Source organism: Dromaius novaehollandiae, chromosome 1, assembly GCF_036370855.1.
Source record: "Dromaius novaehollandiae isolate bDroNov1 chromosome 1, bDroNov1.hap1, whole genome shotgun sequence".
NCBI classification, from domain to species: domain Eukaryota; kingdom Metazoa; phylum Chordata; class Aves; order Casuariiformes; family Dromaiidae; genus Dromaius; species Dromaius novaehollandiae.
Window position 1 is genome coordinate 29,242,889 of NC_088098.1, and position 12,683 is coordinate 29,255,571.

The 12,683-nt window shown below is 36.2% G+C and overlaps 1 protein-coding gene across 1 annotated transcript in view; it reads right to left on the minus strand.

Moving 5' to 3' along the window:
- Positions 1–972: 972 nt before the first annotated feature.
- Positions 973–12,683, minus strand: part of YAF2 (YY1 associated factor 2) — a 31,096-nt gene continuing 19,385 nt past the window's right edge. The window contains exons 3-4 of the mRNA XM_026117691.2: positions 6,720–6,872; positions 973–4,299 (exon numbers count right to left, since the gene is read on the minus strand). Coding sequence (XP_025973476.1) covers positions 4,062–4,299; positions 6,720–6,872 — 391 coding nt within the window. The 3' untranslated portion in view covers positions 973–4,061. The remainder of the gene's footprint in view (positions 4,300–6,719; positions 6,873–12,683) is intronic.

The following is a 12,683-nucleotide window of genomic DNA, read 5'->3' on the forward strand; positions in this document are numbered from 1 at the left end:
ACAGTACAGAAGGAAACCAACTGAGCTCTCCTCACCTTAGCTGATTTTATTGTGCATCTTTTGCTAGTATGTGAAGTTACACCCCTTCAAACTGAGACTGCTTTCACAGAAGTTAGGACATAATTTCAGGTAGGAAAAAGATTCTGAAGCTCAAACAGTATCTCCAGCACACTCAAATCTTAACATTAAGATAAAAGAATGTTTTTGCTAAATATCATATTTGACTGGTCCACAAGCAATCTTATCTATTTTATTCCTGAGAAAGCACAGGCCAAGTTTACTGCAAGTATTGTACTCCAGAGGAGAAATAAAATTGATTTCCTTTTCTATATGGTTTCTGATATTTGAAAGGACATATACCCAGACTCTCTAGTAGAGAACAGAGTCAACAAAAGGTATGTGACAGCAGATAAGAGTCAAAAAAAATCTGGACGTACATAAAAGAACATAATAGAGTTCCATGCCATATCCATCCTGCATAAAAACATATAACCAAATAGCATAATCTGGGAAACTGTCAAGCTTTTGAGATGGGATAGATACAAACTAAAAACTGATGATGTGAAGCCATATAGCTGTGTCAAGTTTAGAAGACCCGCCTGAACACTATAAAGAACTAGTGGAAACAAATTATAGAAAGTATTCTATCTCATATATCTATCCAAAAAAAATTTACTATCTGTAATATTAAAAATTGTAAAGTGCACAAATTGTAAAATCTCGAAAGTTGTTTGTACTATATAATCTACGTCAGAAAACTTCAACTGTCTAGAGAAACATGTAATAGGTTAAAATTTAAATCATACTCAGTTTCAAGACTTTTAATATCAAGATTTTTTAAAGCTAAGTTTTTGAATGTAATTTTTTTACTATCATGCCTCTTAGAATCAAGATTTCATATGGCAGAATTTAATCTAAGTAGAACGACTTTTGTTCATCTCCAATACACAGACTCAATTCCAGAAAAAGAGATCACAGTCTACAGCTGTATATTTAATCATTTCCTTATGCCACCTATAATTACTGGCACAGTTAGGAAGATAGAAGATTGAACAATTGTATATTTTATCAGTGAATTAACTACAGTTCATTTTTCCCCTTCCCTCCCCTCCCTTTTCCTTTCTAAAATGGGACAAATACTCAGTACATAAAGGAACTTATTTACATGGAACACCATCACATTTGTCTTTGTTGGATCATCATTTCATGGAAAAATCCAGAATGTATGGCTGTTGAAGACTGGTGCATATTTAGGATTTAACAAATAACAGTTCTTATGCAGAAAACAGTCACAGAGGAAAAAATAGCTAATCAAAACACATTACAACATTAGATTTTCACTTTTTATAAATGGAGTAAAGATGCTTTTAAATATATTTACAGTTAGAAAAAGGATTTAGGATTACTACAAGTCAAAATTATTTAGAAATTATGAAAGTGAAGTTGATTTAAATTATATTTGTAACATTATGAACAGAGTGAAATTGCCAAACTCTACTGATTTTGTCTACTCTGTTGTCAGTATTGTCATATCCCTTTAATCATACACGGGCAAAAATAATTTTGTTTAATGCCACAACAGGCATTGCTGTAAGGTAAACACTAGCTATGTAACATTTACTCTTTCGATTAGAACCACCACAGCTCAATTTTTAGGTCCTAGCTGACTTGCATTTGCAGTTAAAAATTGCTTTTCCAAATCTTATTCCAAAAAGAACAGGGACTTCCATAAGCCCTTTCTGCACTCTTTTCATTATAACCATAATTTTACCACATTTTTAAGATCACTCTCTAGCGACAGTTGAATCATAGCAAAGCCACTCAAATCCTTCTTTCCTTCCATACTAAATTGCTACTTATTTCTACAGGTAAAAAGAGACCTCTTGTTGGCAGTGCTGGGTGGTTTATTCACATAAACTTAAATGAAAATAAGATTCCCATTTAGTGATCTACTGGTGATAGATTATTATTTGCTTGCAAGGAATAATGAAATGTGTTAGCATTCATTACATTTAAATTAGAAGCACATTTCATAAAACATCTTGCAATGAGATTTGCTATCATTAAACTGCTTACTTTAAACAGTTTCAGTTCTCTTGTAATCCATTACATCAGTATATTCTGCAAATACTCCCACCTAAAAATAAAATATAAAAAAATAAAGTTGAGATGCATGTACTTTTCTTTTAAAAACTAGTGTATGTTATTCTGACCTCCAGCCCAGCCCCCAAAACATTTAAGTACCTTAAAATACATTGTTTTAAAGATACTAAGATTTGGCCAGGTAATGTCAATGAACAAACATCCTGTTTAGTAAGATAAAGCAGAATACATAGTAAACAGGTCAGTAGTCATCCATCTGAAACAGCCTATACTTAACATTTGATGTCTAAAAAGTTTAAACAGCAACACCAAAGAATGAGGTATGTATGTTCTCAGATATCACATCAGACTTTCATTTTATGCAACTAACTATTTCACAACTAGCATCTTACAAAATAGACAGTACCATTGTGCCTGTAGAAGTACTGCATTAAAAACAGAAAAATACATTACTACAAGAAACCACCAAACATCACAATTGTCAGGGGCTACAAAAATTCATCATTTTAGCTGTTAGGAAGATGTATCATAGGTTGGTAATAATTTAGGGCTGGATTCACTACCAAAAGGTCCATCCAAATTTTATATGGGCATAGAAATATGTATTTTGGATGAAAGAGAAAAGAATCACAGGGATGTGAGTGGACTACCTCATAAAAAGGAGCCAAATGGACTTTTGTTCTGAATCTATAATTTTAAATCTATACATGGATGTATGTGTGTTTGCGTGCACCAAAACACTTATTGGTTGTAAACAAAAATGCAAAATCTGTATTCACAAAAATATTTTATTGGTAATTTTACATAATATTAGATGGGATTGTAAATAGTTCTGCTCTGTATCAGTATATTGCTAAGTGCGTAAATGTTGACAATTTATGCCTTAAAGCAGGGTATGGAGTTTTTTCATATGATTTATGACATAATATTTTCTAAAGGGCCAAATTAAAATGCAAGGAGTTGATTCAAGAACAAAAAGGGTAATAGTATTGTTATTTCCGTATTCTTGTGCAACATCTGATATTTCTGTAATGAAATGGTAAGTGACTGTATGACACTACATAAACTTGGGGCAAGGAAACAGTGCTAAGCAGAAAAGAGAACTGTACTTCTGGTTATTTTTAAAGCTTTTCCAAATTTTCATATTTCCAGATGTTAGTTTTGCCAAATGCTCAGTCATCTGAGGTTCAATATGCTTGTTACACAATACAGAATACCAGTGTATAATGACAATGTAGTACTTCACCTGAATTATAGAGCTAACCAATAAATCCTTAGAATATGTTTTCTATTTTGCTTGTAAACATTACAATAAGTGTTTTAAGTGTGAAAGAAAATGGTAAAACCAGCAACATAATTCAGTAACAGTGATCTAGTAAAATGTGTCAAACATTGGCAAAAATTCATACAAATGTTTTATTTAATAACATTTTCCTATTTAACCACACCAAGTACCAGCAGGTGTTTTTAAGAAGATAATTATTATGAAAATTCTGTTGCAGCAATAGTTGATTAAGTTGATCTTTGACTTGCATACATATAACTATGCTTCACAATTCTCAAATAATACATATTTAGGCAGCTTGAACTATGTTATAAAAATTTAAATTCAGTACATGCCAATAGCAGAGAATCCAAGAACTGTGTTAGAATTCACTAAACTAAAAGTAAAAATGGACTTACCAATAACACTGCATAATGAACATTCAAACCACATTTTCATGGCACCTTTACACATGAAGATTAAAAAATTGGTCTGAAAATGCTTTGTAAGCATTATTAGATTGCATTTAAAATATCATCTCTAGCACTGCATTTTTAACTGCATAAACTATGTTCCAGTAAACATACCAGTTGTGCATGGATAATCTGTCATGAAAATGTGGTAACAGGTGGCAGAAGTTATGTATTTGCATGTTTTGAAGAGAAGAGACTAAAGAAACTGGAAGAAATAAACTTTAATGAGATTCTCCATTCAGTGATGAGGCTTCTCCTCTGGGTGAAGATGACCTTGACATTCCCCTCTCTGTGTTGTCAGAGCTAGAACCACTCTGACTGTGTTGATCCGCAGAAGCTGCACTGGAAGCAGGTGGTGACTTAGTTTTCTCCTTAAAGTCTGTAATTATGACTGTCAGGTCTCCAACGGTAACTTCCAAATGCTGAGCGCTACTTCGATCCACATTTTTCAATCTTGGCCTAAATAAAACAGATAATCATATTAAAAGCACCCATACCCTCGTATTATCTTGTCTTCTTCCTACTTTCTATGAGCTCTGGAGAAGATTCACGTAACATCAGCATAATACTGCTGTGTGGAACAAGTAATACATTAAATAACGTACCACAAGTATTTACTATAGAGTATTTCCAGTGAAGTTTTACATCAAAATAGCTGTTATACAGACACAGATGAAAATAAGAAGTTGCCTTCTCCACCTTTTCCTAAGATTATATAAACTTGACCTTATGGATAACATAACTGTGCAGCAATACAGTTTTGTTATACAATTTAAGGCTTTTGTTTAATAAAATATTTCTTTTGTTATTGTGGCTATAGTTATGACCCAGAGAAATATCTATTTCTGCAGCAAGACTAAAACAAGTCTAAGTAGAGAACAGTGTTTAATAATGAAAATGTTGATGTCTGAAAAGCTCATCTGTGCTTTTTGAATTCGACAGCACTGATAGTTTTAACTACAATTTCAGAATGCAGAAGAAAGTATTAGCTTGCAGCAGGTATATTTCCTTTTAAAACCTCACTAAGACTAGTATACTGTTTGGACTGGACTTTGTGTTCAGAGTATAATTCTGGTATCCCTAGCACACGCTGTGATTTAAGTAATGCACAGAGCTCCGTATTACACACAGTGTTGCTGGCCAAGTCTCTTCATCTAATCTTTCCATCATTTGATTTTTACAACATACAGAATCAGGGAAGAATACTATGAATTATATTCTGTACAAGTGGTTGAGAACAGCATGGCTTTACGCATTTAACTGACTCCACAGTGTTCACCAGGTCAAGCTGCAATAGAAGAAATTAATATGACATCACATGCTAGCAGGTGTTTTAACAGCAAAGTCCTGACTTTTATCCTATCATCTGACTTTGCTTCAAGCAGATGTCCAGTAGGTTCCCAGTCATTTCAGCTGAAACACCTCATGCCCTCCCTCTACCAGACAGAGAGAGGGTCTGACATCTTGTTCCCCAGAGACTGAAGAATCTAAGAGAAGGCTGAAAATCTGCTGCTCTGTAACATGGGAATGGAGAGGGGAAAAAACCCAGCTTTATCAGCCTGCAGAAGCAGCATGTCTGGAGGTTATTGATCACATTTAGCATGCAGGCAGATTTTATGACCGTTTCCAGCAGAAACATATAACTTGTCGGGCAAAGAGAAAATGATATCCTTGTTTATTGACGAAATCTACTTACACTAGTCAAGCATTCTTAACTTGCTATCCTATCTAGTAAATCAATTCCGTGTAAAAAAAAAAAAAAAAAAAAAAAAAAAAAAGGGAACTTTTTGAAGAGTTAAAAAACAGAAGCCCCACAGCCTAGCTGTTTCCAGTATGTTTTCTTCGTGCAAATCTCTGTACTGCTATTTTAGTCCAAGATTTTTATTTAAGTGTTCCCCATTTTTCCTTATCTCACTTTCACATTTTTTAATGTAATGTTGCAACTTAAATGTAAATATTGAAGGTTATAATACCTAATTAGCTTCATTAAAATTTGCTATATTAACTTCAGATATTTCATAACAGAAGTAGATCAGCTGAGTGTGTGGTACAGCTAGAAATGTTGAATACAAAAACCAAGAGAAACAATCAAATAAATGTATTCTTCTGCTGAAACATCTGTCTCCTTAATCCTAACCACATCTATCTTAAAGACTGTTACAGAACTTCTCTCTTGTCTCATAGTTTCTCCCTGGTTCTGATCCTGATATTCTATTTTAGGCATAAGAAAAGCATTTGCTACTTCTCCACAGAACTGATCCCAAGAAACCTTTCTTGGCTGGACTACTTTGGAAAGTTCTCCCTCTAAGACTCTAAGAGGCTAAAGTTTCCTTCAGTATCCTAGATGTAGTACGGGGAATTTTTATCATGAGGAAATTTATTTGCCTTACCCTGTCACAATCAATACCTTAGTTTAGCTTCCAAAATTTATTCTAATTCTGCAAGGATACAAATGACTATGTTACTTTCCTACTCTTCTAGAAGCTAGTATTTGTTCTTTCTTTCTTTCTTTCTCTCCTATTATTCTGCATAAAACTAGTTGCTCTCCTCACCTCTGTTTTCCAGAACCTAATATCATCCCTTTTGCCCATCTACGGTTTCGTATGGTGCGAGAAAGACATCTCTTCCCCTTAACAAAAGTACCCAACTCTCTCTCTTTCATTTTCAGCTGGTCTCCATCTTCTGGTCAAAATTACGAACTGCAGGTTTTCTTCACATTTAATAGGCAGCCTAAAAAACAATGAAACTTCAACACAACTATTTAGCCTTATTTTTGAAAGAGTTTACCACAGCACTTACAGAGCAGTAAAATGCAGAGCATTTTCTTACTTTTTTATTATTATATTTACCAATACTGCAAAAGTTTCTAAAAATTTTACCTGGTTTTCTTATGACTGTTCTTTTTGCTAGTTGTTTCCTTTTCACTTTTTTCCTTTTCTACTTTGTCTTTTTTCTCTTTCTTTGATTGTGTAGGGGGCACGAATTGCTGGGGAACCTGCTGTGCAACCAGCTGAGAGACAGGTCGAGGTTTCCTGTGTGCACATATATATATATATACACATAATGCTTAGACTTTATAACATCAGTCTCAAAACTCTCTACACTTTGGTTATTAACAGTAACATTCAGTACAAAATTAAATACTGCTAAAACTTATCTAGCTGCTAACACTTCATTATAACAGCATATCAAATTTAAACCACTAGAGCTTTTTGATTCACTTTCATTATGAACAACAGATTTTTTTCTGAAGGATTTAAAGAAAGGACTTTTCAATGTACCCTCTTCCTCCAGTTATATCCAGACAGACTTACAGGGGGTGAGCTCCACAGGATGAAGCTTTCAGAGGGAATACACTTTTTTATCCCCCCTCAAATGAGGACAGGGTCCATTTGGAGTGTCCTGCAGTTCCTATCAGCACACAATACTTATCACAAAGAAGAAAGAGCTGACCTTTGCATTTATCAAAGTTACAGCCATTGTAAGCTTCATAGAGTAAAACTTACTGTTTCAACTCATATTCCCCAAAAGCAATGGCAAATCCTGTTGAATGGTGTTTCATTTTTATCAGGTTCTTCACTGGAAAAAATATACACTAACACAGTAGGCTGTAGCTATCAGGACATATATACTCTACAAGCTGGCCACCAAAACTTCCGAACTTCAGAATACACAATGCAGTTTTTTTCCCTGAAGTTTTGATCCAGATTAAAAACAGTTTACTATTTTCATATGTTCTGAAATATGAATATTCTTTCTTTTGAAATTTCTTCATTTTGATTTTATTTTGTATTGGAATACAAGAATTCTAACATGAAATGGAATGTTTTACTCTTTCCAATTAAAATGTATTTCTTCATTTTGAGATTTTGGAATTAAGAACTTGAAAATCATCACATATAAAAGGAAAGTTCTCTGATTCTATGAAGACTTTAAAGTCATGAAATTCTTCTCCAGAAGAATGTTTGCCCTGCAAAGCTCTGAGTTTTTTTTGTTGGTGGTAGTTTTTTTAAATAGGAAAAGCACAAATTACATGCACTGTGACACTCTGAAAATAGAAAGCAGTTATTTAAGCTATACAAGCTATCAGCTCTTATGCATATTTATTTACCCCAACCTACAAGATCACACTACCGGCACTTCTTGCTTAGGTGAAGTGATATAGTAAAAGCAGAATATCAGGGCAGCTGCCATTAGTAAGTTATCAAATTTTTAGCAATGATTGCTATAGTTCAGGTTACATACAGAAAGCCAAGCTACAAATATCCACAAAGTGCAGAAAAGGCAGTTACCATAAGACAGTTCAGATTTCACGAGTCTCCACAAGTTCTTGATGAATTAAAGTAAAAACAGACTATTAAAAATGTCAACACAGTGTAACTTCGGGGTAAAATCTAAACTACTAAATACCCAGTCATTAATTAACCCCACACTAACTCAGGAAGAAACCCTCTCAGCAATAGATTGCTTAGTGGAAACTACCCAGCTTTTATCAACTGGGAAATATATGACTAAATGCTTTTCGGCCAACCACTGCAGGTAGTTCCTCAGGAAACAAACACAGTATATTGAATCTGGAATCGCTAAAATGACTCAGTGGTCTATAACAATTGTTTGTATGAACAGAGTATATATGACATTTTTAAGAAAACCTGCCTCAGAACAGTCTCAACTTTTCATCATAGTAGTTCATAACAAAACAGGGAGAATCAAGGTGTAATGGATGCATAAATTTATTTTATGTGAAAAACACTTGTGATATATAAACAAAACTGTTCATCTGTCTTGAACTGGAGGTTGTCCCAGGAGACAGGAATATGGTGAGTTAATATTTCTAGTGACAGCCAAGTGAAAACCCCATAAGTATTTCATGGTGACCTGTGAGAATAACCTGACAGGTCACTTATCACAGAATGGTTGAGGTTGGAAGGGACCTCTGGAGATAATCTAGTCTAACCCCCTTGCTCAAGCAGGGTCACCTCACGTTGCCTAGTATTGTGTCCAGACGGCTTTTGAGTATCTCCAAGGAAGGAAGAAGACTCCGCAACCTCTCTGGGCAACCTGTTCCAGCGCTCAGTCACCCTCACAGCAAAGAAGTTTTTCCTCATGTTCAGACAGAACTGCCTGTGTTTCAGTTTGTGCCCTTTGCCTCTCGTCCTGTCACTGGGCACCACCGAAAAGAGTCTGGCCCCATCCCCCCTTGATACCCTCCCTTCAGATACTTATACACATTGATAAGATCCTCCCTCAGTCTTGTCTTCTCCAGCCTGAACAATCCAGCTCTCTCAGCCTCTCCTTATATGAGAAATGCTCCAGTCCTTTAATCATCTTAGTTGCCCTCTGCTGGACTCACTCCAGTAGCTCCATGTTTCTCTTGTATTGCAAAGACCAGAACTGGACACAGTACTCCAGATGTGGCCTCACCAGGGATGTGTAGAGAGGGAGCCCTCAACCTGCTGGCAATGCTCTCAGGATACCACTGGCCTTGGCCACAAGGGCACATTGCTGGCTCATGGTCAGCTCGTCATCCACTAGGACTCTGAGGTCCTTCTCCACAGAGCTGCTCTCTAGCAGGTCAGCCTGTACTGGTGCATGGGATTATTCCTCCCAGGTGCAGGACCCTGCACTTCCCTTTATTGAACTCCACGAGGTTCCTCTCTGCCCATCTCTCCAGCCTGTCGTGGTCCTTCTGAATGGCAGCACAGCCCTCTGGTGTATCAGCCACTCCTCCCAGTTTTGTATCATCAGCAAACTTGCTGAGGGTGCACTCTGTCCCTTCATCCAGGTCAGTGATGAATAAGTTGAACAGGGCTGGACCCAGTATTGACCCCTGGGGGACACCACTAGCTACAGGCCTTCAACAGATAAAACAGTAGAAAATTCCTTGAGATAGGATTAATTGATGCCCAGGGCTGTGGATAACACCATGATCATGGAAACATCTTAAAAAGGAGGGGAGTGAGATAGAGAAAAATAAATAAATCTTCAACATCTATTCTAGGAGTTTTTAATATGAAACAATCTCAGTTTCAGAGGGCACACTAGATTATTTCTATTATAGCACAACTGGGAAATTAGGCTTAGAACCAAGTCCTACATTTAGAACTTTGTTTATCTGGTGCCTAATACCATGAAACAAATGAAAAAGTCCCCCCCCCCACCCCCCCCGAATCTTTGCCACAAGGAACTGGTCAATTAAAACCAAAAACACTTGGGAAGATGCACTAAAAATAAATCGAGAAGTTCTGCATAGTTTTGTTGCGACAAGGAATTCCACTAAGTTGTTTTATTCCTCCTGATTAAGCATCCATCTTCACTCTTAAGATATATTTTTACTTGAGAGGTATTTTTGGCCTAACTCCTCACAGAAACAGATCGGACTGTTTAGGCTATTACTTTCCCTGAAGTATATTACTTTTCCCTAAAGTATATGAAAAATCCTCATCTGTCCAATGTATATTTGTCACTTACTTCTAAAGCTGTGTATCAGCTTTAGATTTTAGATGTTAAATGAGGCATACAATTTAAAAAAAAGAAAAAAAATGAATTCGCATCTCTCAATACTGATTTATTCTTTCAATGTTCAGTTATTTTCTCAGATACTCAAAAGGACCTACAGAACTGCAATCAAACACTTTGCAAGCCATGCAGGCTTCAGAAGATAACCGTACCACTTGAAGTTTTTAACCAATAGACTAGTTCATGACTTCGCAGTAGCTCAGTCATGTCATTCCAGCATGAAGGAATTCATACAGAGCAAGGCTTTCTTGCAGAGAAGACAAAGGTAAGAAAAGATACTATTTCTGTAACAAGAGATCAATTTTGATGATTTGCCAAAATACTTAAGACGTTTTAAGTTATTGGTTTTCAAAAACACAGTTAAAGAATCCAGTGTAATAGGTTACTACAGATTAAGTAGATACAGACAGTGTTAACATTGCTGTTTAATTCAACATATTCATAATAATTTGCTTTTTGAACATATCCAGGACAGAAATGTTCATAAATGTAATGCATGTTACTTGTTTAGATATATTGTCAGCCCCTCAAAACTGCATTTTTATCTAATAATTTCACTTCAATTGTTACAAGTGGAACACTAATCAAGAGACATACACTATTACAAAAGGTAAGAGCTATCAATTCTTTCCAGTAGAGACAAACACTATGGTTTGGACCCTATGCCTCTACCATTGGACCGATGAACTCTCACAATACCAATGGACTAATATATTAAGCTTCCCTTTCCAAGGGGACTCTAAGCATCATAGCTCCAGTTATTAAGCCTCTCCTTCTCTAACGCTTGGGTTTTCCTTTTCAGACAGTTACCTTTCTTCTAAGCTGCCATCAGCCATATTTCTACTAAAATACATTTCTATTCCAACCTTCTCTATTATAGTTTCATATATTATCTAATTGCTTTCATAGGAATACATTATCACATTCCTTTCAAGGACCTGTGAAAACATACATATGTTTTATATATATGACTGCCTTAAAAAATTAGAACAAACATTTGCTAAAACAGACAAACAAAAACACCAATAGACACTCATACAAACATTCAAGCATACCTTTGTTGTTTTCCCTACAAATCCCACAAATGCTAATCAGCAAGGATATCATCATTTTAGACACGTTTACTCTAGTTTTCTTGTTGCAGAATATGACTGCATTTTTTATGGGATTTGATATTGCTACTATTTTAGGAGATATATGTAAAGAGGCTGCAGAGAATTGTTTATTTAGGATTTGTGTGCATTAACTCATCCAACACTGATGTTCCTAATGGGAGCAAATACTTAATACCAAGAAGGATGTGCTAGTTTCTGTTGTTGGCTTTCTAAAGAAAGCTTTACACTAAAGCACTTTACATGCCTAGACATGAAAAATATCTGGAACTTGTGCCCTCAAGTCATTTCCCTTTCCCATTGCTATCTTCCTTTTCTTAAGTCATTTGGGACTTTCCACAGCAGTGCATGCTTCCTTAATCTCTCTCACCCTGATCTTCATCAATAATCTACCTAAAAGGAATTTCAACCAATTTGAAATGTTCAATAACTTGGTCTCATTACAACAAAGTAGATCAGCTTTGAAAACAAACCAAAAAAAAAGCAGTGTGCAGTGTTTCATATTCAATAATCAACATAGGCAGCAGAAGTATTGTAAACTCTCAGTCACCCCGCCTGTACATCGAACAGGCAGTGGGACAACCAAACAGGCTTACTGCTGAAGCAGCTTGGGTCTGGCTGAATTTATTTAACTCAGGCAGAGCATAATTGCATTTGCACAGTGCCGCTTCTACAGCCAGTATGGGTCCATAAGCAATCTAAAGTCCCCTGCACTGCCCGGAGTCTGAGCTCAGACTCTGACGGACATGAACTATTTATCTGTTTAACCACCTCTAGGGTCCATGCACTGCAGTCTGGAAACAAAGAGCATGATGATCTGTAACAGTTTTGCATGGAGCAACTACAAATTAACTAAATCTCAGATGATTCCTGCACAACCCTGTAAATCTTGGTACAAGACTTCCCTGCGTGCAGGGTTCTGTGAAGATCCATCCATTTGGTGCTGCATGCCCTGAGCACACAGAGCCAGCCAAGACCACTGAGCAGCACAGAGCAGAGACATCAACAGTCTCTAACACAGCAGCCAACCCCTTAGTTTTGACTCAGCGCCAGGCACACTGACTGGCCCATACAGAACCAGTACTCTCATCCTCCCAGGCCTCATATCATTCAACTTTTTCCACTGTCTAAACTCTCCCAGTCTCCCATGAGTCTGACTAATCAATCACAGCTAACAGAAAGTCCACTTCTGCAAATCTTAAAAAAGGAATA